The sequence below is a fragment of the Oncorhynchus keta genome, chromosome 10 (genome assembly GCF_023373465.1).
Source record: "Oncorhynchus keta strain PuntledgeMale-10-30-2019 chromosome 10, Oket_V2, whole genome shotgun sequence".
NCBI classification, from domain to species: domain Eukaryota; kingdom Metazoa; phylum Chordata; class Actinopteri; order Salmoniformes; family Salmonidae; genus Oncorhynchus; species Oncorhynchus keta.
The window spans coordinates 8555259-8580797 of NC_068430.1; the positions used below are offsets into that span (position 1 = coordinate 8555259).

At 44.9% G+C, this 25539-nt stretch overlaps 1 protein-coding gene and 1 long non-coding RNA gene across 7 annotated transcripts; one reads left to right on the forward strand and one right to left on the reverse strand.

The window, feature by feature from the left end:
• Window positions 1-3162: 3162 nt before the first annotated feature.
• LOC118374683 (anti-Muellerian hormone type-2 receptor-like) lies at window positions 3163-25518 on the reverse strand. Of its 5 annotated transcripts, none has more exons than XM_052526433.1 (12): window positions 25262-25516; window positions 24579-25001; window positions 22070-22261; window positions 17308-17472; window positions 16770-16859; window positions 11848-11966; window positions 11548-11769; window positions 10921-11035; window positions 8654-8811; window positions 5501-5651; window positions 4907-5034; window positions 3163-4005 (listed from the first exon to the last, which is right to left on the reverse strand). In XM_052526433.1, the coding sequence occupies exons 2-12, from the start codon at window positions 24601-24603 to the stop codon at window positions 3895-3897; spliced, it is 1476 nt and encodes a 491-aa protein (XP_052382393.1). In that variant the 5' UTR covers window positions 24604-25001; window positions 25262-25516; the 3' UTR covers window positions 3163-3894. The 5 variants fall into 5 exon arrangements, with proteins under 5 accessions (XP_052382393.1, XP_052382394.1, XP_052382395.1 ...); XM_052526434.1 differs by having other exon boundaries at window positions 11860-11966; window positions 25262-25515; XM_052526435.1 differs by lacking the exon at window positions 16770-16859 and having other exon boundaries at window positions 25262-25518.
• LOC127932085 (uncharacterized) lies at window positions 9010-9750 on the forward strand. Of its 2 annotated transcripts, XR_008143977.1 has the most exons (4): window positions 9010-9076; window positions 9130-9282; window positions 9333-9446; window positions 9500-9750. It is a non-coding gene; the product is annotated as an uncharacterized LOC127932085 (long non-coding RNA). The 2 variants fall into 2 exon arrangements; XR_008143978.1 differs by having other exon boundaries at window positions 9067-9193; window positions 9297-9446.
• Window positions 25519-25539: the final 21 nt, after the last annotated feature.

Below are 25539 nucleotides of genomic sequence, written 5' to 3' on the forward strand. Positions count from 1 at the left end.
AAGGAGGCCTACAAATCTGTGTAACGCATGTGTCGTTGGATGTAGACCAAAGTGCAGCGTGGTGAGCGTACATTTTATTTTAATATGTCGCCAACAAACGAAAGAAACAACCGTGACGTTTACAGGGCTAAGTGCCACAAACAAAGTTCACTACCCACACTCAAAGGAGGGGAAAAGGGCTACCTAAATATGATTCCAAATCAGAGACAACGATAGACAGCTGTCCCTGATTGAGAACCATACCCGGCCAAAACATAGAAATAAAGAAACATAGAAAACAAAACATAGAATGCCCACCCCACATCACACCCTGACCAAACCAAAATAGAGAAATAAAACGCCTCTCTAAGGTCAGTGCGTGACAACCTGACTCAGTTACACCAGCTCTGTCAGGAGGAATGGGCCAAAATTCACCCAACTTATTGTGGGAAGCTTGTGGAAGGCTACCCAAAACATTTGACCCAAGATAAACAATTTAAAGGCAATAATACCAAATACTAATTGAGTGTATGTAAACTTCTGACTCACTGGGAATGTGATGAATGAAATAAAAGCTGAAATAAATTATTCTCTCTACTATTATTCTGACATCTCACATTCTTAAAATAAAATGGTGATCCTAACTGACCTAAAACAGGGAATTTTTACTAGGATTAAATGTCAGGAATTGTGTAAAACTGAGTTTAAATGTATTTGGCTAAGGTGTATGTAAACTTCCGACTTCAACTATATATAATAAGCTTGCAAAGTCAGGATCAAGAGTTCAATTACCACTGGAGCCACCCATATGAAGATGTAAGCGTGCCATACGTATTAAATATGCAATGTGTCATGTTTTTGGAGACCCCACCAAATTCACTTAGAAATGTGAGTTAAAGATCTGTCATTCTCATTGAAAGCAAGTCTAAGAAGCGGTAGATATATTCTATGTGCTCTATTTCTATGCTTCCTGTGTTTAGTTTTTGTTCTTTTACTTTCGGTTTTATACACCAGCTTCAAACAGATGAAAATACAACATTTTTGGTTTTGGAAAATATATTTCACCACATATTAGATGGTACAATGATTCTCTACACTATGACTGTTTGTTTTGTCACACAAACTTAAATTAGGCGAAATATTAGAATTTAAGCAAGCCAGGAAATGGCAGAGTGATTTCTGCTGTATATTGCACCTTTTTATAGCATTTGCTAAATGGCATACAGTATATGATTCTATATTATTGCTATAGAAACAAGCATACAGTATATGATTCTATATTATTGCTATAGAAACAAGCATACAGTATATGATTCTATATTATTGCTATAGAAACAAGAATACAGTATATGATTCTATATTATTGCTATAGAAACAAGCATACAGTATATGATTCTATATTATTGCTATAGAAACAAGCATACAGTATATGATTCTATATTATTGCTATAGAAACAAGCATACAGTATATGATTCTATATTATTGCTATAGAAACAAGCATACAGTGTATGATTCTATATTATTGCTATAGAAACAAGCATACAGTATATGATTCTATATTATTGCTATAGAAACAAGCATACAGTATATGATTCTATATTATTGCTATAGAAACAAGCATACAGTATATGATTCTATATTATTGCTATAGAAACAAGCATACAGTATATGATTCTATATTATTGCTATAGAAACAAGCATACAGTATATGATTCTATATTATTGCTATAGAAACAAGCATACAGTATATGATTCTATATTATTGCTATAGAAACAAGCATACAGTATATGATTCTATATTATTGCTATAGAAACAAGCATACAGTATATGATTCTATATTATTGCTATAGAAACAAGCATACAGGATATGATTCTATATTATTGCTATAGAAACAAGCATACAGTATATGACTCTATATTATTGCTATAGAAACAAGCATACAGTATATGATTCTATATTATTGCTATAGAAACAAGCATACAGTATATGATTCTATATTATTGCTATAGAAACAAGCATACAGGATATGATTCTATATTATTGCTATAGAAACAAGCATACAGGATATGATTCTATATTATTGCTATAGAAACAAGCATACAGTATATGATTCTATATTATTGCTATAGAAACAAGCATACAGGATATGATTCTATATTATTGCTATAGAAACAAGCATACAGGATATGATTCTATATTATTGCTATAGAAACAAGCATACAGGATATGATTCTATATTATTGCTATAGAAACAAGCATACAGGATATGATTCTATATTATTGCTATAGAAACAAGCATACAGTATATGACTCTATATTATTGCTATAGAAACAAGCATACAGTATATGATTCTATATTATTGCTATAGAAACAAGCATACAGTATATGATTCTATATTATTGCTATAGAAACAAGCATACAGGATATGATTCTATATTATTGCTATAGAAACAAGCATACAGGATATGATTCTATATTATTGCTATAGAAACAAGCATACAGTATATGATTCTATATTATTGCTATAGAAACAAGCATACAGGATATGATTCTATATTATTGCTATAGAAACAAGCATACAGGATATGATTCTATATTATTGCTATAGAAACAAGCATACAGTATATGACTCTATATTATTGCTATAGAAACAAGCATACAGTATATGATTCTATATTATTGCTATAGAAACAAGCATATAGTATATGATTCTATATTATTGCTATAGAAACAAGCATACAGTATATGATTCTATATTATTGCTATAGAAACAAGAATACAGTATATGATTCTATATTATTGCTATAGAAACAAGCATACAGTATATGATTCTATATTATTGCTATAGAAACAAGCATACAGTATATGATTCTATATTATTGCTATAGAAACAAGCATACAGTATATGATTCTATATTATTGCTATAGAAACAAGCATACAGTATATGATTCTATATTATTGCTATAGAAACAAGCATACAGTATATGATTCTATATTATTGCTATAGAAACAAGCATACAGTATATGACTCTATATTATTGCTATAGAAACAAGCATACAGTATATGATTCTATATTATTGCTATAGAAACAAGCATACAGGATATGATTCTATATTATTGCTATAGAAACATCAACATATGACATAGTGATCATTCAAGATAAACACATTACGCCTATGATGTTCATCACTATGAGCTTTATTCAAGCCTTCTGCACAAAATCAGTAAAGATAATCCAATCACGTTTCTGTCCTCCACCGTACAAATATCAACATAAAAATGTCAGAGGATATTACTGTGATCCAAAATAAAATGTAGATTTAGAAGCAGCTTTGACCTCAGTCGTAACTTAGCAACCGAACGTCTGATTCTGCTGTGCGGTTTACCACTAGGTTTATAGGATTCTACAACAAATGTCAAACAAGTCTTTAGCAAGAGCCCAATAGAGTTTCACTACAGTACATTTTCTGCATGCACAAACATTAGGTAAAATAAACCAAAAAGTATGAAATGTCTACGTCAATGAAATAGCAAGCAGACACATCTATTCCAACTGTGACAGTGACAATAATGAGGTGACTATGTATAGAATAGAATATTATAGAATAGAATAGAATACAAGAGAATAGTATAGAATAGAATATTATGGAATGGAATAGAATAGAATACAAGAGAATAGTATAGAATATAATATTATGGAATGGAATAGAATAGAATACAAGAGAATAGTATAGAATAGAATATTATAGAATGGAATAGTATAGAGAATATTATTGAATAGTATAGAATATAATACAATAGAATACCACACACACGTCAACATGAGAGTAGAGACTGGCACACTGAGCTGTCAGTCTGGTCCTAGACTAAGGAATAATTACATATCCCAAAATATTATATATATATATATCATATGGAGCAACAGGGGGGAAGAGACACTAGTCTGTCCCTGGCACACTGGGCTGTCAGTCTGGCATCTGAGTCATGGTCCCAACTGTCCAACAGAATGTCATGCAAGCCCTGCAACAGACAACCCATATTAATCAGTTTCCTAAAAACATAGTGTAACATGCTTCACCTAATTGTCATTATTTCCAGGTGGTCTTTGAGCTAAAGTTAATCTTTATGTTTTGGGGAAACTCGCCCCCCAGAGTAGACAGTCATCACCTCTAATACTTGATACAACAACAGTAGTTAGACAGTAATAACCTGGGAATGATGTGTTTGTTTGTTTCCTATCTTCTAGTAACTCAGTCAGGTCAGTCAGGTCAGACAGATCAGTCAGGTCAGACAGGTCAGTCAGGTCAGTCAGGTCAGTCAGATCAGTCAGGTCAGACAGGTCAGTCAGGTCAGTCAGGTCAGTCAGGTCAGACAGGTCAGTCAGGTCAGACAGGTCAGACAGGTCAGTCAGGTCAGACAGATCAGTCAGGCCAGACAGGTCAGTCAGGTCAGACAGGTCAGACAGGTCAGTCAGGTCAGACAGGTCAGTCAGGTCAGACAGGTCAGTCAGGTCAGTCAGGTCAGTCAGGTCAGTCAGGTCAGACAGGTCAGTCAGGTCAGACAGGTCAGTCAGGTCAGACAGGTCAGTCAGGTCAGTCAGTCAGGTCAGACAGGTCAGTCAGGTCAGTCAGGTCAGACAGGTCAGTCAGGTCAGTCAGGTCAGTCAGGTCAGACAGGTCATTCAGGTCAGACAGGTCAGTCAGGTCAGTCAGGTCAGACATGTCACACAGGTCAGTCAGGTCAGTCAGGTCAGTCAGGTCAGACAGGTCATTCAGGTCATTCAGGTCAGTCAGGTCAGTCAGGTCAGACAGGTCAGACATGTCACACAGGTCAGTCAGGTCGGTCAGGTCAGTCAGGTCAGTCAGGTCAGTCAGGTCAGACAAATACTTGAAACTGAGTAGTTCCTAGAGAAATAACCTACCTGTTGCCAGTGTTTGGGTACTGAAGGACGTTCCCTTCTCTCAGATACATGGACTATGAGCTGCTCTAAAGACGGACTGGCCCCTAGCTCCTCTTCATAAGGCAGTCTGTGTTCTGGCACTGGGCAGCCTGCAGGCGGAGACAGAGGTTAGGGTTATGGTTAGGGTTGGCGATGTAACTCTTCATAAGACAGTTTGATCTGACACCGGGCAGACTGCAGGGGGAGACGCAGGCATAGGGTTAGTGTTAGGGTTAGGGGGTAGTCTCACACTGACAAACATTTGTGGGCAGTGCGCTTTGAGACCACAAGTGAGCTTAGGGTAACCTTAGGATAACCTTAGGGTAACCCAATGATTATGATAAACACTGAGAACTCTTAAGAGATTGAATTATCTCAGAACCAAATCTCACATGCGCTTGGCTAGCTAACAGTGAAACATAATTAATTAATTAACTAACTAGCAACGGAAGAGATGCCATAGTCCCAAAAGTGCAAACACAGCCAACCTGGCACTCCAGGAAGGCTCAAGGAAACGCTCAATAAATATTTCAAATACAATTTTTAACCCCAACCCCGGTTTGATATATAGCCTACCTATGAAAAGGTCTGAGCAGCGCATCAGCAGCTCCCAAAGCAGCGTTCCGAAGGAGTAGACGTCTCCCTGAATGAGACACCAGCCACTGCTCAGGTTCACGCAGCCATCCAGGAGCTCGGGGGCCATATAGCACAACGTCCCCACCTGGCTCTGTAGATGGAGAGGAGAAAGGTTGCACTAAACTGAACACTGTGTGTATGATCTACTGCAACGACAACATCATTATCAACAACAACAACAACAGGATCATCTCACTGCCTGGACACTGGCCTGTGGAGAGAGTAGAAACAGAAGTTGCCTTTCAAAAACATGTTGTTGCTATTAAAATCAGAGACTGGCTAAAAACTTCTTTGCCCCACTGTATATGTATATACTGTACTCTATATACTGTACTCTATATACTGTACTTTATATACTGTACTCTATATACTGTACTCTATATACTGTACATACTGTACTCTATATACTGTACTCTATATACTGTACTCTATATACTGTACTGTATATACTGTACTGTATATACTGTACTCTATATACTGTACTGTATATACTGTACTGTATATACTGTACTGTATATACTGTACTGTATATACTGTACTCTATATACTGTACTCTATATACTGTACTCTATATACTTTAAAACTAGCCACTTTAAACATCTTGCCTATGCCGTTCTGGCCATCACTCATTCATATATCTTTATGTACATATTCTTTATCCCTTTACACTTGTGTGTATAAGGTAGTAGTTTTGGAATTGTTTAGGTTAGATTACTTGTTGGTTATTACTGCATTGTCGGAAATAGAAGCACAAGCATTTCGCTACACTCGCATTAACATCTGCTAACCATGTGTATGTGACAAATACATTTGATTTGATTTGAAAACATGTTGTTGCTATTAAAATGAGAGACTGGGTGGTGTAGCAGTTAAGGGCCACAGCCTCTGGCATTATATACCAGCATTGTTTTGATAGGAAGGATAGAATCTATCTCTGTCACTCTCTCTATATGTTCAATAAACTGAGAAAACATCCTAAAGAAGTAGAAGGGAGCCGGGGTTGGGGGAAAGAAGGGAGCCGGGGTTGGGGGAAAGAAGGAGCCGGGGTTGGGGGAAAGAAGGGAGCCGGGGTTGGGGGAAAGAAGGGAGCCGGGGGTTGGGGGAATAAGGAGCCGGGGTTGGGGGAAAGAAGGGAGCCGGGGTTGGGGGAATAAGGAGCCGGGGTTGGGGGAATAAGGAGCCGGGGTTGGGGGAAAGAAGGGAGCCGGGGTTGGGGGAAAGAAGGGAGCCGGGGTTGGGGGAAAGAAGGGAGCCGGGGTTGGGGGAAGAAGGAGCCGGGGTTGGGGGAAAGAAGGGAGCCGGGGTTGGGGGAAAGAAGGGAGCCGGGGTTGGGGGAAAGAAGGAGCCGGGGTTGGGGGACTAAGGAGCCGGGGTTGGGGCCGGGGTTGGGGGAAAGAAGGGAGCCGGGGTTGGGGGAATAAGGAGCCGGTGTTGGGGAAAAGAAGGGAGCCGGGGTTGGGGGAAAGAAGGAGCCGGGGTTGGGGGAAAGAAGGGAGCCGGGGTTGGGGGAAAGAAGGAGCCGGGGTTGGGGGAAAGAAGGAGTCGGGGTTGGGGGCAAGAAGGAGCCGGGGTTGGGGGAAAGAAGGAGTCGGGGTTCGGGGAAAGAAGGGAGCCGGGGTTGGGGGAAAGAAGGAGCCGGGGTTGGGGGAAAGAAGGGAGCCGGGGTTGGGGGAAAGAAGGAGCCGGCGTTGGGGGAAAGAAGGAGCTGGGGTTGGGGGAAAAGAAGGGAGCCGGGGTTGGGGGAAAGAAGGAGCCGGGGTTGGGGGAAAGAAGGAGTCGGGGTTGGGGGAAAGAAGGGAGCCGGGGTTGGGGGAAAGAAGGAGCCGGGGTTGGGGGAAAGAAGGAGTCGGGGTTGGGGGCAAGAAGGAGCCGGGGTTGGGGGAAAGAAGGAGCCGGGGTTGGGGAAAGAAGGAGCCGGGGTTGGGGGAAAGAAGGAGCCGGGGTTGGGGGAAAGAAGGGAGCCGGGGTTGGGGAAAGAAGGGAGCCGGGGTTGGGGGAAAGAAGGAGCCGGGGTTGGGGGAAAGAAGGAGTCGGGGTTGGGGGCAAGAAGGAGCCGGGGTTGGGGGAAAGAAGGAGTCGGGTTTGGGGAAAGAAGGGAGCCGGGGTTGGGGGAAAGAAGGAGCCGGGGTTGGGGGAAAGAAGGGAGCCGGGGTTGGGGAAAGAAGGAGCCGGGGTTGGGGGAAAGAAGGAGCCGGGGTTGGGGGAAAGAAGGAGTCGGGGTTGGGGGCAAGAAGGAGCCGGGGTTGGGGGAAAGAAGGGAGCCGGGGGTTGGGGGAATAAGGAGCCGGGGTTGGGGGAAAGAAGGGAGCCGGGGTTGGGGGAAAGAAGGGAGCCGGGGTTGGGGGAATAAGGAGCCGGTGTTGGGGGAAAGAAGGGAGCCGGGGGTGGGGGAATAAGGAGCCGGGGGTGGGGGAAAGAAGGGAGCCGGGGTTGGGGGAATAAGGAGCCGGTGTTGGGGGAAAGAAGGGAGCCGGGGTTGGGGGAAAGAAGGGAGCCGGGGTTGGGGGAAAGAAGGAGCCGGGGTTGGGGAAAAAGGAGCCGGGGTTGGGGGAAAAGGGAGCCGGGGTTGGGGGAAAGAAGGAGCCGGGGTTGGGGGAATAAGGAGCCGGGTTGGGGGAAAGAAGGTAGCCGGGGTTGGGGAAAGAAGGGAGCCGGGGTTGGGGGAATAAGGAGCCGGGGTTGGGGGAATAAGGGAGCCGGTGTTGGGGGAAAGAAGGAGCCGGGGTTGGGGGAAAAAAGGAGCCGGGGTTGGGGGAAAGAAGGGAGCCGGGGTTGGGGAAAAGAAGGGAGCCGGGGTTGGGGGAAAGAAGGGAGCCGGGGTTGGGGGAAAGAAGGAGCCGGGGTTGGGGGAAAGAAGGAGCCGGGGTTGGGGGAATGAAGGAGCCGGGGTTGGGGGAAAGAAGGAGCCGGGGTTGGGGGAAAGAAGGAGCCGGGGTGGGGGGAAAGAAGGAGCCGGGGTTGGGGGAAAGAAGGAGCCGGGGTTGGGGGAAAGAAGGAGCCGGGGTTGGGGGAAAGAAGGAGCCGGGGTTGGGGGAAAGAAGGAGTCGGGGTTGGGGGAATAAGGAGCCGGGGTTGGGGGAAAGACAGGCCCACCTGTACGTTAACCATGTAGTGCTGCCAGCTGTGTGGACCGGCGCACGAGCGCAGGATGGTGGAAGAGCCAAAGTCACACAGGACACAGGTACCATCGTCCCTCACTAGCACGTTGTTACTACTGAGATCTCTGTGGGCCACCGCTGGCTTGTGCACCCCTGAGAACACAGACATCAGACACACACAAACACACACTGTACAGCCGCTGACAAAGGACATATAGGATTGGGGTCAGGCATTATTCCTGACCACATGATGAGAGCAGGAGGTCTTCCTGGGCAGGTCACATGGTCAGGAGAAACTGTGGTGAGAGCAGAAGAAGGTCTTCCTGGGCAGGTCACATGGTCAGGAGAAACTAGTGGGGCAGGAGAAGGTCTTCCTGGGCAGGTCACATGGTCAGGAGAAACTGTAGTGGGGCAGGAGGTCTTCCTGGGCAGGTCACATGGTCAGGAGAAACTGTAGTGGGGCAGGAGAAGGTCTTCCTGGGCAGGTCACATGGTCAGGAGAAACTGTAGTGGGGCAGGAGGTCTTCCTGGGCAGGTCACATGGTCAGGAGAAACTGTAGTGGAGCAGGAGGTCTTCCTGGGCAGGTCACATGGTCAGGAGAAACTGTAGTGGGGCAGGAGAATGTCTTCCTGGGCAGGTCACATGGTCAGGAGAAACTGTAGTGGGGCAGGAGGTCTTCCTGGGCAGGTCACATGGTCAGGAGAAACTGTAGTGGGGCAGGAGGTCTTCCTGGGCAGGTCACATGGTCAGGAGAAACTGTAGTGGAGCAGGAGGTCTTCCTGGGCAGGTCACATGGTCAGGAGAAACTGCAGTGGGGCAGGAGAATGTCTTCCTGGGCAGGTCACATGGTCAGGAGAAACTGTAGTGGGGCAGGAGAATGTCTTCCTGGGCAGGTCACATGGTCAGGAGAAACTGTAGTGGGGCAGGAGGTCTTCCTGGGCAGGTCACATGGTCAGGAGAAACTGTAGTGGAGCAGGAGGTCTTCCTGGGCAGGTCACATGGTCAGGAGAAACTGTAGTGGGGCTTTGGAGCTTTTTCCCAGTATGTTGTCTAAACTGTGAGGACCACATATGATGCAGAAAAGCATCATGTCACTTTTGTCACTTCTAGGTTAGACTACTGCAATGCTCTACTTTCCGGCTACCCGGATAAAGCACTAAATAAACTTCAGTTAGTGCTAAATACGGCAGCTAGAATCTTGACTAGAACCACAAAATTTGATCATATTACAGTGCTAGCCTCTCTACACTGGCTTCCTGTCATGTTATCGTGTTACTCCAGTGCTAGCCTCCCTACACTGGCTTCCTGTCAAAGGGAAGGGCTGATTTTAAATTTTTACCTACACACCTACAAAGCTTTACATGGCCTTGCTCCTATCTATCTTTACGATTTGGTCCTGCCGTACATATCTACACGTACGCTACGGTCACAAGACCCAAGCCTCCTAATTGTCCCTAGAATTTCTAAGCAAACAGCTGGTGGCAGGGCTTTCTCCTATAGAGCTTCATTTTTATGGAATGGTCTGCTGGCTTACTGGTGATCTCCCACAGTGGGGAAAAGTACTTAAGTAAAAATACTTAAAAGTAAGTCGTTTTTTTGGGTATCTGTACTTTACTTTACTATTTATATTTTGGCAACTTTTACTCCGCTACAATTCCTAAATAAAAGAATGTACTTTTTACTCCATACATTTTCCCTGACACACATAAAAGTACTCGTTACATTTTGACAGGAAAATGGTCCAATTCACGCACTTATCAAGAGAACATCCCTCGTCATCCCTACTGCCCCTGATCTGGAGGTGTGCCCCTGGCTATCAGTAAATAAATAAATAAATAAAAAAGACAATTGTGCCATCTGGTTTGCTTTAATACAAGGAATTTTAAATTATTTATACTTTGACTTTTGACACTTAAGTATATTTAAAACCAGGTACGATAATTGGGTACTTTGTCGATGTTGATAATGATGTTGATTATAATAATGGTGATGATGTTGATTATGATGATAATAATGATGATGTCGATGATGATAATGACAATAATGATGATGACAATAACGATGATGTTGATGATTTATAATAATGATGATGTTGATAATGATGTTGATTATAATAATGATGATGATGTTGATTATGATGATAATAATGATGATGATGTCGATGATGATAATGACAATAATGATGATGACAATAACGATGATGTTGATGATTTATAATAATGATGATGATGATGATGTTGATGATGATGGACCATACATACCATGCCTGTAGAAGTCAGAATGCAGGTAAGCCAGTCCCTCAGACAGAGACTGGGCCAGCTTCAGTGTTGTCGTCCAGTCACTGCTGTTCTTGGACAGGAAGGAACTGAGAGAGCCCTGGATAGAAAGACAAGTCAAGAGTTTTTCCTTGTGTCACGTTCGTGTGGTTATCTAGTTAAAATGACCGTAACTTTACATCAGTATTTAAACAAACAATAAACATGAAGCCTGGCCTTTGAACTTTGAACTTTGGACAGGAAGCAGAATGACGATTTACGTCAAACCAAGCTAGAGAATCAGACAATTACTATGGTAACACTGCGTATTAAAGCATCTGGTTATAAGGCTTTATAACTTGTTGCAATAAGCATGTAAGAGGTATTTGATGTCGTCGCTCTATGGGGCGGCAGCGTAGCCTAGTGGTTAGAGCGTTGGACTAGTAACCGGAAGGTTGCGAGTTCAAACCCCTGAGCTGACAAGGTACAAATCTGTCGTTCTGCCCCTGAACAGGTAGTTAACCCACTGTTCCCAGGCCGTCATTGAAAATAAGAATATGTTCTTAACTGACTTGCCTGGTTAAATAAAGGTTAAAAAAAAATAATAATAAAATAAAAAACAGTGTTACTCACGCATGTGGCTAGCTCCAGGAGCAGGACACAGTCTCCGCTATCTGACTTCCTGCCAGCTCCCAGGAAGTGAGCAATCCCAGCATGCACCAGGTGTGGTAGTCCGTACACTTCCCTCTCCACTGTGAACTCCTGTCTGCACCAGGTGGGGAACACCTTCACAGCCACCGTAGTCCCTTGGTAACTTCCCTGCCACACCGACGCAAAGTGACCACTACCCACAATCTGAAATATCAATAAATCAATGAATCAATCTGAAATGAGAAGAGGTACACAGAATGCCCACAATGTCCAGCGACCTACGTGAATACTTTCCTGTTGTAGTTCCATGCTGGTCAGGTCCATATCAGACTGTTTTGATGTGTGACATGAGCACAGTGAGGTAAGAGATTCCTCTGGCAGAGATAGATGCTGCTTGTCATCTAAGAGGCGGAGAGAGAATGGAGAGAATTCATGTTCAGCCATTTACTGTTAATGCACGGGTGTATCCTAATTTAGGACAGGGTCGCATTTTCACTTAGTCTCCCATTGACATCAGTGCATAACTAAGTAAATGTTTGATTCTTCGGGAGGTTAGGATTCACCCTATGGTAAAATACAATATAAGCAAATAGACTCCGATATTTTAGACAATGTGACTTACTGATACAGTGTTGCATTAGTGTTGGGGCGTGCAGGTGGTCAGTCAGCCAGTCAGTCAGTCAGCCAGACATTCAGGCAGCCCGTCAGTCAGTCAGTCAGTCAGTCAGTCAGTCAGCAATTCAGTCAGCCGGCCAGTCATTAAGTCAGCCAGCCAGTCAGTCAGCCAGCCATTAAGTCAGCCAGTCAGCCAGTCAGCCAGTCAGTCAGCCAGCCATTAAGTCAGCCAGTCAGCCAGCCAGTCAGTCAGTCAGCAATTCAGTCAGCCAGCCAGTCATTAAGTCAGCCAGCCAGTCAGTCAGCCAGCCATTAAGTCAGCCAGCCAGTCATCCAGCCAGCCAGTCAGCCAGTCAGTCAGTCAGTCAGTCAGCCAGTCAGTCAGCAATTCAGTCAGTCAGCAATTCAGTCAGCCAGCCAGTCATTAAGTCAGCCAGCCATTAAGTCAGCCAGCCAGTCATCCAGCCAGTCAGCCAGTCAGTCAGTCAGTCAGTCAGCCAGTCAGTCAGCAATTCAGTCAGCCAGCCAGTCATTAAGTCAGCCAGCCAGTCAGTCAGCCAGCCATTAAGTCAGCCAGCCAGTCAGCCAGCCAGTCATCCAGCCAGCCAGTCATTAAGTCAGCCAGCCAGTCAGTCAGCCAGCCATTAAGTCAGTCAGCCAGTCAGTCAGTCAGTCAGTCAGCCAGTCAGTCAGCAATTCAGTCAGCCAGCCAGCCATTAAGTCAGCCAGCCATTAAGTCAGTCAGTCAGCCATTAAGTCAGTCAGTTAGCCAGCCAGTTAGCCAGCCAGTCATCCAGCCAGTCAGCCAGTCAGTCAGTCAGTCAGTCAGTCAGCCAGTCAGTCAGCAATTCAGTCAGCCAGCCAGTCATTAAGTCAGCCAGCCAGTCAGTTAGCCAGCCAGTCATCCAGACAGCCAGTCAGCCATTCAGCCTGCCAGTCATCCAGCCATCCAGCCAGTCAGCCAGCCAGCCAGTCAGCCAGTCAGTTAGCCAGTCAGTCAGTCAGCCAGCCAGTCAGCCAGTCAGCCAGTCAGTCAGTCAGCCAGTCAGCCAGTCAGCCAGTCAGTCAGCCAGCCAGCCAGTCAGCCAGTCAGCGAGTCAGTCAGCCAGCCTGTCAGTTAGCCAGTCAGTCAGTCAGCGAGTCAGTCAGTCAATCAGCCAGTCAGTCAGTTAGCCAGTCAGTCAGTCAGCCAGCCAGTTAGCCAGCCAGTCATCCAGCCAGTCAGCCAGTCAGTCAGCAATTCAGTCAGCCAGCCAGTCATTAAGTCAGCCAGCCAGTCAGTCAGCCAGCCATTAAGTCAGCCAGCCAGTCATCCAGCCAGCCATTAAGTCAGTCAGCCAGCCAGCCAGCCAGTCATTAAGTCAGCCAGCCAGTCAGTCAGCCAGCCATTAAGTCAGTCAGCCAGTCAGCCAGTCAGTCAGTCAGCCAGTCAGTCAGCAATTCAGTCAGCCAGCCAGTCATTAAGTCAGCCAGCCAGCCAGTTAGCCAGTCAGTTAGCCAGCCAGTCATCCAGCCAGCCAGTCAGCCATTCAGCCTGCCAGTCATCCAGCCATCCAGCCAGTCAGCCAGTCAGCCAGTCAGTTAGCCAGTCAGTCAGTCAGCCAGCCAGTCAGCCAGTCAGTCAGTTAGCCAGTCAGTCAGCCAGCCAGCCAGTCAGTCAGCCAGCCAGCCTGTCAGTTAGCCAGTCAGCCAGTCAGTCAGTCAGCGAGTCAGTCAGCCAGCCTGTCAGTTAGCCAGTCAGCCAGTCAGTCAGTCAGCGAGTCAGTCAGTCAGCCAGTCAGTCAGTTAGCCAGTCAGTCAGTTAGCCAGTCAGTCAGTCAGCCAGCCAGCCAGTCAGCCAGTCAGTCAGCCAGCCAGCCAGTCAGTTAGCCAGTCAGCGAGTCAGTCAGTCAGCGAGTCAGTCAGCCAGCCTGTCAGTTAGCCAGTCAGCCAGTCAGTCAGTCAGCGAGTCAGTCAGTCAGTTAGCCAGTCAGCCAGTCAGCCAGTCAGGAATGACTCAAAAGGAAAAGGAAGATAAGAAATCACGAGATTGAAAAAATAAATGAAAGACTGAAATGCAACAGCAGTGAAAAGTGAAAAGTGGTCTGAGGAAAAACCAAGGTCAGTGAACAAAAGAGGACAGCGTGTGGGAGGGAGGGGGAGGGAGGGAGAGAGAGAGGGAGGGAGGGTAGAGGGAGGGAGGGAGGGAGGGAGGGAGAGAGGGAGGGAGGGAGGGAGGGGGTAGAGAGAGGGAGGAGGGAGAGAGAGAGAGAGAGAGAGAGAGAGAGAGAGAGAGAGAGAGAGAGGGAGGTAGGGAGAGGGAGGGAGGGAGGGAGGAGAGATAGAGAGAGAGAGAGAGAGAGAGAGAGAGAGAGGGAGAGGTAGAGAGGTAGAGAGAGAGAGAGAGAGAGAGAGAGAGAGAGAGAGAGAGAGAGAGAGAGAGAGAGAGAGAGAGGGAGAGAGAGAGAGAGGGAGAGAGAGAGAGAGAGGGAGGTAGAGAGAGGGAGAGAGAGAGAGAGAGAGAGAGAGAGAGAGAGAGAGAGAGAGAGAGAGAGAGAGAGAGAGAGAGAGAGAGAGAGAGAGAGAGAGAGAGAGAGAGAGAGAGGGAGGGAGGGAGGGAGGGAGGATCTAGCTAGTAGGTTAATGGAATGATTCATAATAGTCATGTGAATGTAATCCCACATATCATTAACTCTTGATAATCCCAACCCACAAGAGCGTTTTATCAAACTCTAGTGGCAGTCTACAACAAATATATATTTAATATACTTATCGGAAATACAAGGGATATATTTAAACTATTATGATGAAAATGACTAAAATGTTATAGAATACACTGAACAAAAAATAAAAAGCAACAATTTCAAAGATTTTACTGGGTTATAGTTCATATAAGGAAATCGCTCAATTGAAATGAATTCATTAGGGCTTAATCTATGGATTTCACATGGATGGGAATCCAGATATGCATCTGTTGGTCACAGATACCTTGGAATAAAAGGATGGATCAGAAAACCAGTATCTGCTGTCACCACCATTTGCCTCATGCAGTGCAACACATCTCCTTCACATAGAGTTTATCAGGCTGTTGATTGTGGCCTGTGGAATGTTGTCCCACTCCTCTTCATTGGCTGTGGAATGTTGTCCAACTCCTCTTCATTGGCTGTGAGAAGTTGCTGGATATTGGCGGGAACTAGAACACATCGATCCAGAGCATCCCAAACATGCTCAATGAGTGTTATGTCTAGTGAGTATGCAGGCCATGGAAAAACTGGGATATTTTCAGCTTCCAGGAATGGTGTACAGATCCTTGCGACATGGGACCGTGCATTATCATGCTGAAACATGAGGTGATGGCGGAGGATGAATGGCAAGACAATGGGCCTCAGGATCTCATCACGGTATCTCTGTGCATTAAAATTGCCATCGATTAAATGCAATTGTGTTCGTTGTCCGTAGCTTATACCTGCCCATACCACAACCCCACCATGGGAAACTCTAATCACAACGTTGACATCAACAAACCACGCGCCCACAAGACGCCAAACACACTGTCTGCCATCTGATTCATCTGTGAAGAGCACACTTCACTAATGTGCGAGAGTGGCCATCGAAGGTGAGCATTTGCCCACTGAAGTCGGTTTACGATGCCGAACTACAGTCAGGTTAAGACCCTGGTGAGGATGACGAGGATCTTGATGAGCTTCCCTGAGACGGTTTCTGACAGTTTGTGTATAAATTCTTTGGTTGTGCAAACCCACACTTTCATCAGCTGTCTGGGTGGCTGGTCTCAGATGATCCCGCAGGTGAAGAAGCAGGATGTGGTGGCCCTGGGTTGGCGTGGTTACACACGGTCTGCAGTTGTGAGGCCGGTTGGACGTACTGCCAAAATCACTAAATCGGTAGAGAATTGAACATTAAATTCTCTGGCAACTGCTCTGGTGGACATTCCTGCAGTCAGCCAATGGCAACGCTCCCTCAAAACTGCTCTGGTGGACAATCCTGCAGTCAGCCAATGGCAACGCTCCCTCAAAACTGCTCTGGTGGACAATCCTGCAGTCAGCCAATGGCAACGCTCCCTCAAAACCGCTCTGGTGGACATTCCTGCAGTCAGCCAATGGCAACGCTCCCTCAAAACTGCTCTGGTGGACAATCCTGCAGTCAGCCAATGGCAACGCTCCCTCAAAACCGCTCTGGTGGACATTCCTGCAGTCAGCCAATGGCACTGCTCCCTCAAAACTTGAGACATTTGTAGCACTGTGTTGTGTGACACAACTGCACATTTTAGAGTGGCCTTTTATTGTCCTCATCAAAAAGATGCACCTGTGTAACGATCATGTTGTTTTAATCAGCTTCTTGATATTCCACACCAGTCAGGTGGATGTATCATCTTGGAAAAAGAGAAACGCTTACTAACAGAGATGTAAACTCATTTTGGGCACAACATTCGAGAGAAACCTTTTAATTTCAAATCGTGAAGCATAAGATCAACACATGACATGTTGCGTTTATAATTTTGTTCTGTGTGTGTAGAATAAGCTGAAATCAAAAGGGGATAAGTTATGTTGGAGAAGGTTACCAAATTAATATTTGTGTGAACATAAACTTACCGTAACCTCTGAAACGATGTCTGCATTTAACTGCCACCACTAGGGTACACAGTAACATCCCAAGGACAACCACAGGGGCCGTGACCATGTCTGCAGACACAGTACAGTAACAGAATGAAGTACATGCTTTTAAATGTGCAGTAGGTCAAATCTGCATTCGTAATGCCTACGGTACATGGCGCCATTGTGATAAATGCATACGGTATATGGATGACACCTTGCTATGTCTTTATGCAGCAGGGTAGATGTTTGTGTGACTGCGTGGGTGCAGGCTGTGAGGAACAGGGAGTGAGGGGACGGGGAGTGAGGAACAGGGAGTGAAAGGGACGAGGACTTCACACGCTGGGCTTTGGTTCCAAGGTTAAACAACAGTACACAGAAAAGAGGAGTGGAAAGGGAGTGATCTCACAAGGTTGAATGGGCAGACGAGAAAGGAAATGAATATGATGCAATCACAAACACACATTAACATGAACACTATTAGGCGTTTATATATATATATTTTTTAAATCACGAGTAAACAAAAAAGTATCCATACCTGCAGAGTGAGATGAGTGTTTGCGTTGAGGTTGCTTCTCTTCTGCGTTCCACGTGATGTTGCCATTACAGAGGTTTGAGCTGCACTCACATCTAATGTAGTCTAAATGGGTGGTTGATGTAAAGCAGGTAGGATCTAGGCAGCCACCGACTACCATTTTGCAACCTACAGAGAATGACAGATTAACAGAGGTGTACACAAACGCCACTTTTAGGCTATTTGGATTTATTTTGGACTGTTTATGAATGAGAGAGGTTTACATTTCGTCTGCCCCATTCCTCAGATTATCAAAGCAAAGAGGCAGAAAAAAATGTTGTTGAAATTTCACATCGTGCCTTTAATTAAAATCTGTTATCTGGTCTAATTGTGTCTGGTGTGTGAAGGGTCTGTGGACATCTGTCACAAGGCCGTAGCCATGGAGACAACAACATAAACATGGGAAAACTAATTTCCTGCCATTCTAAAATATTTACAAATTCACTAAACTATTGGATGAACTTTTTATTTATTTACATGTTTGGTAATAATATCTAATCATGTATTGTATTACATTTCTCTGTTTTATTATTATTATTATTATTTTTTTAACCTTTTCTTGTTTAATTTTATGTAACGGCAGAGATGAGGAATTAATGAAGTACAACCATAACCCTAATCATATAAACAGAAATATATGCATTGTTATATGAAGACAAGTCCAGATATTGTGGCCAAGGTTTAGCAAATTGTTGTTTTTATCTACAAGTAAGCTTGGGCGGGTAGCAGGGGTGTTTGCTCTGCTCTGCTCTCCTCTCCTCCTATCTTCTCCTTTCCAGCCCTCTCTCCTTCTCTCCTCTGTTCCTATATTCTCCTCTCCTCTCCAGCCCTCTCTCTTCCTCTCCTCTGGTCCTATATTCTCCTCTCCAGTCATCTCTTCTCCTCTCCTCTCCTCTCCTCTCCTCTCCTCTCCTCTCCTCTCCTCTCCCTCTCCTCCCCCCTCCTCTCCTCTCCTCTCCTCTCCTCTCCTCTCCTCTCCTCTCCTCTCCTCTCCGCTCCTCTCCAGTCATCTCATCTCATCTCCTCTCCTCTCCTCTCCCCATCCTCTCATCTCCTCTGCTCTGCTCTCCACTCCTCTCCTCTCCAGGCAATGACATGTGTTTTGACTTGCCATTCTTCAAACAAAGGATCCAAAGGCCTTTTTGCGTGTATCGTTGACACCGATAAAAGACTGGCATATTCCTTCAAGGTCCAGTCTGTCCAGTTTCTCCTTAGTGCATGTGCCACATGGCCACATTATTCAGCCTTGTTTGACTCATGGCTGATCTAAGCCATGTTTTCAGCCTCCTCAGAGCACTAAAACTCCTCTCAGCCTCTACAGAGGAGGCAGGGACGACCAGCAGACGCCTTACTAAAGCTTCCACCTGACTGAAGAGACCTCTCACCTCTGGCACCATTTCCCCAATAATGTTAGCAACATTTGAGCTAGAATTGTTATGTGTAATTAACCCCAAAACAAGGCCAGCTGCACCTGCAGTAGTCTTGAATTCAATTCAGGATACTGGTCTACCACCTTGTCCATGTCTCAGCATAGCTGCACATTTTCAAGCTGGAATCCAGCTTGATCAAACCTCTGTTTGAATGGAGTATTCACTGTGTCCTAAGGGTTGTAGAACTGGGCTCTGTACAAAGACTGGGCATCCGGATGGATATGGGCTGAGTATTCACTGTGTCCTAAGGGTTGTAGAACAGGGCATCCGGATGTATAGGGGCTGAGTATTCACTGTGTCCTAAGGGTTGTAGAACAGGGCATCCGGATGTATAGGGGCTGAGTATTCACTGTGTCCTAAGGGTTGTAGAACAGGGCATCCGGATGTATAGGGGCTGAGTATTCACTGTGTCCTAAGGGTTGTAGAACAGGGCATCCGGATGTATAGGGGCTGAGTATTCACTGTGTCCTAAGGGTTGTAGAACTGGGCTTTGTACAAAGACTGGGCATCCGGATGTATATGGGCTGAGTATTCACTGTGTCCTAAGGGTTGTAGAACTGGGCATCCGGATGTATAGGGGCTGAGTATTCACTGTGTCTTAAGGGTTGTAGAACAGGGCATCCGGATGTATAGGGGCTGAGTATTCACTGTGTCCTAAGGGTTGTAGAACAGGGCATCCGGATGTATAGGGGCTGAGTATTCACTGTGTCCTAAGGGTTGTAGAACAGGGCATCCGGATGTATAGGGGCTGAGTATTCACTGTGTCCTAAGGGTTGTAGAACAGGGCATCCGGATGTATATGGGCTGAGTATTCACTGTGTCCTAAGGGTTGTAGAACAGGGCATCCGGATGTATAGGGGCTGCAGTCTGACCGGTGTAACACTTTGTTGGTTTGTGGATATGAAGCATCTGAATAGGTTGTAGGTCCAACTTTGTTGCCATAGCATTTGCTTTTGCGAACAAGACATCAAAGTGCTCCTCCGTTTGCTTGTCCTGCATGCTTGTTTTGACATGGTCCACAGCCTCTAACATTGTCTGAAACGGTCTGTTTCTTAAGCTGCAAGGAGGTGTTCAGGCTCTACAAATCCCCCATCAGGTCTTCAGCCATTTCAAGGCTGAGCACAGTGTTCCTTTTAAGAAATGTTCCATCAAGACCATTAGCCTTAGTTGAAGTGTCAGATGAGCTGCGTGGTGCCATGTCTTCAAGGACTGTCAGCATTGGGGCTGCAGGGTAGCCTAGTGGTTAGAGCGTTGGACTAGTAACCGGAAGGTTGCAAGTTCAAATCCCCGAGCTGACAAGGTACAAATCTGTCGTTCTGCCCCTGAACAGGCAGTTAAGCCACTGTTCCTAGGCCGTCATTGAAAATAAAAATTTGTTCTTAACTGACTTGCCTAGCAAAATTTAAAAACTTAAAATTGACCCATACTGGCTGAGAACTGAACGGACGGCAGGGGTGTGAACAGTCCACCTGGTGGGACAGGGAGGTTTCAACGAGGTGAAACCATGCTTTGATTTTGCGATTTCCTGTTAAAATCAACTTGCCAGATTGATTAAAGAATCCCCCCGATTCATGCACCAGACCCATTGAATCTCTTCCTAGTGGAGCGGCCTGTGTAACTAAGGTCATGAAGTGTGGACCACAGTGACAATACATAGCCAGCGGGTTGTGCTTTCCTTAAAATGTCTTGCACCGCCTGCAATCGTGCAGCCATGTTTTCCTTAAAATGTTTTGCACCGCCTGCAATCGTGCAGCCATGCTTTCCTTAAAATGTCTTGCACCCCCTGCAATCGTGCAGCCATGCTTTCCTTAAAATGTCTTGCACCCCCCTGCAATCGTGCAGCCATGCTTTCCTTAAAATGTCTTGCACCCCCCTGCAATCGTGCAGCCATGCTTTCCTTAAAATGTCTTGCGCCCCCCTGCAATCGTGCAGCCATGCTTTCCTTAAAATGTCTTGCGCCCCTGCAATCGTGCAGCCATGCTTTCCTTAAAATGTCTTGCACCCCCTGCAATCGTGCAGCCATGCTTTCCTTAAAATGTCTTGCACCCCCCTGCAATCGTGCAGCCATGCTTTCCTTAAAATGTCTTGCACCCCCCTGCAATCGTGCAGCCATGCTTGCGGCCCCTTCATAGGTTTGTCCTGGAAGTTGGGACAGAGGAAGGCCTAGACGCATCATCACATCACACGCCGTCTTGGCTATATTTTGCCCTGTCGTTGATGACACTTCCTGTCGTTGATGACACTTCCTGTCGTTGATGACACTCCCTGTCGTTGATGACACTCCCTGTCGTTGACACTTCCTGTCGTTGATGACACTTCCTGTCGTTGATGACACTCCCTGTCGTTGATGACACTTCCTGTCGTTGATGACACTTCCTGTCGTTGATGACACTTCCTGTCGTTGATGACACTCCCTGTCGTTGATGACACTCCCTGTCGTTGATGACACTTCCTGTCGTTGATGACACTTCCTGTCGTTGATGACACTCCCTGTCGTTGATGACACTTCCTGTCGTTGATGACACTTCCTGTCGTTGATGACACTTCCTGTCGTTGATGACACTCCCTGTCGTTGATGACACTTCCTGTCGTTGATGACACTTCCTGTCGTTGATGACACTTCATAGAGTCACAAGGATTTCTTTCTTTCGTTGTAGATCTGCAACTACAAAGAGTCAAACATATTGACTCCTGATCGACTCCTGATCGACTCCTGATCAACTCCTGATATATCCTGGGTACCAACAAACATATTGACTCCTGGTCAACTCCTGATATATCCTGGGTACCAACAAACATATTGACTCCTGGTCAACTCCTGATATATCCTGGGTGCATTAAGGTTAGTTGAATATGTCTGTGAGCACCATTGTTGGTCTCTGGGTGGAATGTGTGGCTGATTCATTTCCCAGGTAATTTAGCTATGATAGCTAACGTTAGTGATGGTTGGTTGATTGATTAGCACTCGCAAATTGGCCCGTTTTCACCAAAAAATGTTTGTTTCCACTCCATGCAATTACTGACACTTTGTAGCTATGCAAATGTACTAATTCAAAACGTAGTCTAATTCAAAACCTAACTTTTTTCACTTTAAAAATGATTTGAAACAATATGGCACTACTTTAACTCAAATGAAAAACAAAAAAGGAAATTCAAACTTGTTGTATTATTAATGAATATAATTAGTTTGTTTAGGATTCCTGGCCATGTAAATAGTTTGTATGAGACCATTCCTCTTTTGTTTGTTGATATTTGTTAATATTTTTTTAATATAAAAAAATCTAAATAAATATCACCTTGTAGTTCTGCCACTGGCTGGCCCGCGATAATACGAAAGAAGCCCACACAGCAGTTAGTGTGGGCACAGTACTGGATTGTACCGTTAAGGCGACCCTCCTCCATTTTCTTGGAGTTACGGGAACTGGTCAGGAACACACAACTCCTTCCCTGCTCCACCGCTGGAGCAGGAACACACAGTGGCAGACATCCTGTACGAGAAAGGGAAGATACACAGAGTTTACAAAACATTAGGAACACCTGCTCTTTCCATGACATCGACTGATCAGGTGAATCCAGGTGAAAGATATGATAACCTTATTGATGTCACTTGTTAAATCCACTTCAATCAGTGTAGATGAAGGGGAGGAGATGGGTTAAAGAAGGACTTTTAAGCCTTGAGACATGGATCGGGTATGTGTGCCATTCAGAGGGTGAAGGGGCAAGACTAAATATTTAAGTTCCTTTGAACGGGGTATGGTAGTAGGTGCCAGGTGCACCGGTTTGTGTCAAGAACTGCAACGCTGCTGGGTTTTTCCCCCAACAGTTTCCTGTGTGTATTAAGAATGGTTCACCACCCAAGGGACATCCAGCTAACTTTTATATATTTATTTATTTTATTTCACCTTTATTTAACCAGGTAGGCCAGTTGAGAACACCTTTATTTAACCAGGTAGACCAGTTGAGAACACCTTTATTTAACCAGGTAGGCCAGTTGAGAACACCTTTATTTAACCAGGTAGGCTAGTTGAGATCACCTTTATTTAACCAGGTAGGCCAGTTGAGAACACCTTTATTTAACCAGGTAGGCCAGTTGAGAACACCTTTATTTAACCAGGTAGGCCAGTTGAGAACAAGTTCTCATTTACAACTGTGACCTGGCCAAGATAAAGCAAATCAGTGCGACAAAAACAACAACACGGAGTTACTCATAAACAAACGTACAGTCAATAACACAAAATAAAAATATATGTACAGTGTGTGCAAATGTAGAAGAGTAGGGAGATAGGCAATAAATAGGCCCTAGAAATAATAAATAACTAATCATTTAAATAATAAATAATTACAATTTAGCATTAATATTGGAGTGATAGATGTGCAGATGATGATGTGCAAGTAGAGATACTGGGGTGCAAAAGAGCAAGAGGGTAAGTAATAATATGGGGATGAGGTAGTTGGGTGTGCTATTTAAAGATTAGCTTTGTACAGGTACAGATAAGGTAAGCTGCTCAGACAGCTGATGCTTAAAGTTAGAGAGGGCGATATAAGACTCCAGCTGTGATTTTTGCAATTCATTCCAGTCATTGGCAGCAGAGAACTGGAAGGAAAGGTGGCCAAAGGTGTTGGCTTTGGGGATGACCAGTGCATTATACCTGCTGGAGCGCGTGCTACGGGTGGGTGTTGCTATGGTGACCAGTGAGCTGAGCTAAGCCGGGGCTTTACCTAGCAAAGACTTATAGATGACCTGGAGCCAGTGGGTTTGGCGACAGAATGTAGTGAGTGCCAGCCAATGAGAGCACACAGGTCGCAGTGGTGGGTATATGACTTGACACAACTGTGGGAGGCATTGGAGTCAACATGGGCCAGCATCCCTGTAGAACGCTTTCGACACCTTGTAGAGCCCATGTCCTGATGAATTGAGGCTGCTCTGAAGGCAAAAGGGCATGCAACTCAATATTAGGAATGTGTTCCTAATGTTTTGTACACTCAGTGTGTAATAATTTAACTAAGATAGAAACACTTACAATGTTATTTCACTTGACTAGAATAGAACAGAACGAAACGAAACAGAATAGAATGATTACTGCATTGTCGGAACTAGAAGCACAAGCATTTCGCTACACTCGCATTAACATCTGCTAACCATGTGTATGTGACAAATAAAATTTGATTTGATTTGAAATTACGTTAAATCAGGGAAAAACTGAAATTCAGGAATAGGTGTAACAGTTTAGCTTCCGCCCCTCTCCTCGTCCCTACCTGGGCTCGAACCAGGGACCCTCTGCACACATCAACAGCTGCCTCCCACAAAGCATCGTTACACATCGCTCCATAAAAGCCCTTGCTGAGCACAGGAAACAACTACTTCAAGTCTCAGAGCGAGTGACGTCACCGATTGAAACCCTATTAGTGCTCACCCCGCTAACTAGCCAGCCATTTCACACCGGTTACACAGACCGAGGTATACAATTATATAAAAATGGAGAAACTTCCTCAGAATTTTCCCATAAGAATTGCTTTCGAAACATTCTCATCCGTTTTCCTTTCTGCAAAGGTATGTAGGCTAAACTTTAAGGTCTTTGGTGATACACAAAGTACACAACAGAAACAATGTTCTTGGTGTTTCAAAACCATACACACTTCAAGGCCTTTAGATAGAAAACATTCAAACAGTGAATGGCAACCGATAGTCACATCAATAATTCTGCAATGATATTGAATTATGTATAAAAATGTCAAGTATCCCAAATTCCATGTCAACTTCAAATTATTAGCACAGTCATTAAATTTGATAAAAACATAACTTACCAAAGATGACTAAATACAACCACATTTGTTCTGTCTCTCTGTGAGCTGACTGTAGGCTAGGTCTGATGTATGTGAGCTGACTGTAAGCTAGGTCTGATGTCTGTGAGCTGACTGCTGGCTAGGTCTGATGTCTGTGAGCTGACTGCTGGCTAGGTCTGATGTATGTGAACTGACTGTAAGCTAGGTCTGATGTCTGTGAGCTGACTGCTGGCTAGGTCTGATGGCTGTGAGCTGACTGCTGGCTAGGTCTGATGTATGTGAGCTGACTGCTGGCTAGGTCTGATGTATGTGAGCTGACTGTAAGCTAGGTCTGATGTCTGTGAGCTGACTGCTGGCTAGGTCTGATGTCTGTGAGCTGGGATGGGAATGGAACCTGAGTTTCCCACGCAGTCCAGCCCCCCTTCACTATCACACACCTGTGACCTGCACACACAGACACGCACACACACACACACACTGGCTGATAAGGAGGACACAAACACTAAATTGTTCAATAACAAATGCATAGCAGCAACTTGTCTGCAATTAATAGCCTATAGCCAGGATTTTTTCTTCTAAAAGTAACTTTAGGTTATTAAAAAAGTTATTAAAATAACAAGTATACTGTGTTACATTTCATTGTATCTAATTACACAATCTTAAATAGTTTAACATAAATGTATTTAATTTGTTAGTGTAAGTACCTTTATCGATGTGGCACGTTTCCTTCTCCTCCTGTATGCCCCCTCATAGACATCCCCTGCCCCCCTTACCTCATCTCTGTCAACCATACCACAGACAGAAGGGGTAACTCAGATACGTCACATGAGCTATAAAGTCGAAACATCCGTTTAGAACGTTTTCTCACCCCCCCAATATGGTGGTGAGAGGATGGAACTGGCTGAAACTGGGCCGACATTCTTCTAATTTTCTCATTGATGAAACATCTGTTCTCAATACATTTTTCTGTTCCAAAAACTAG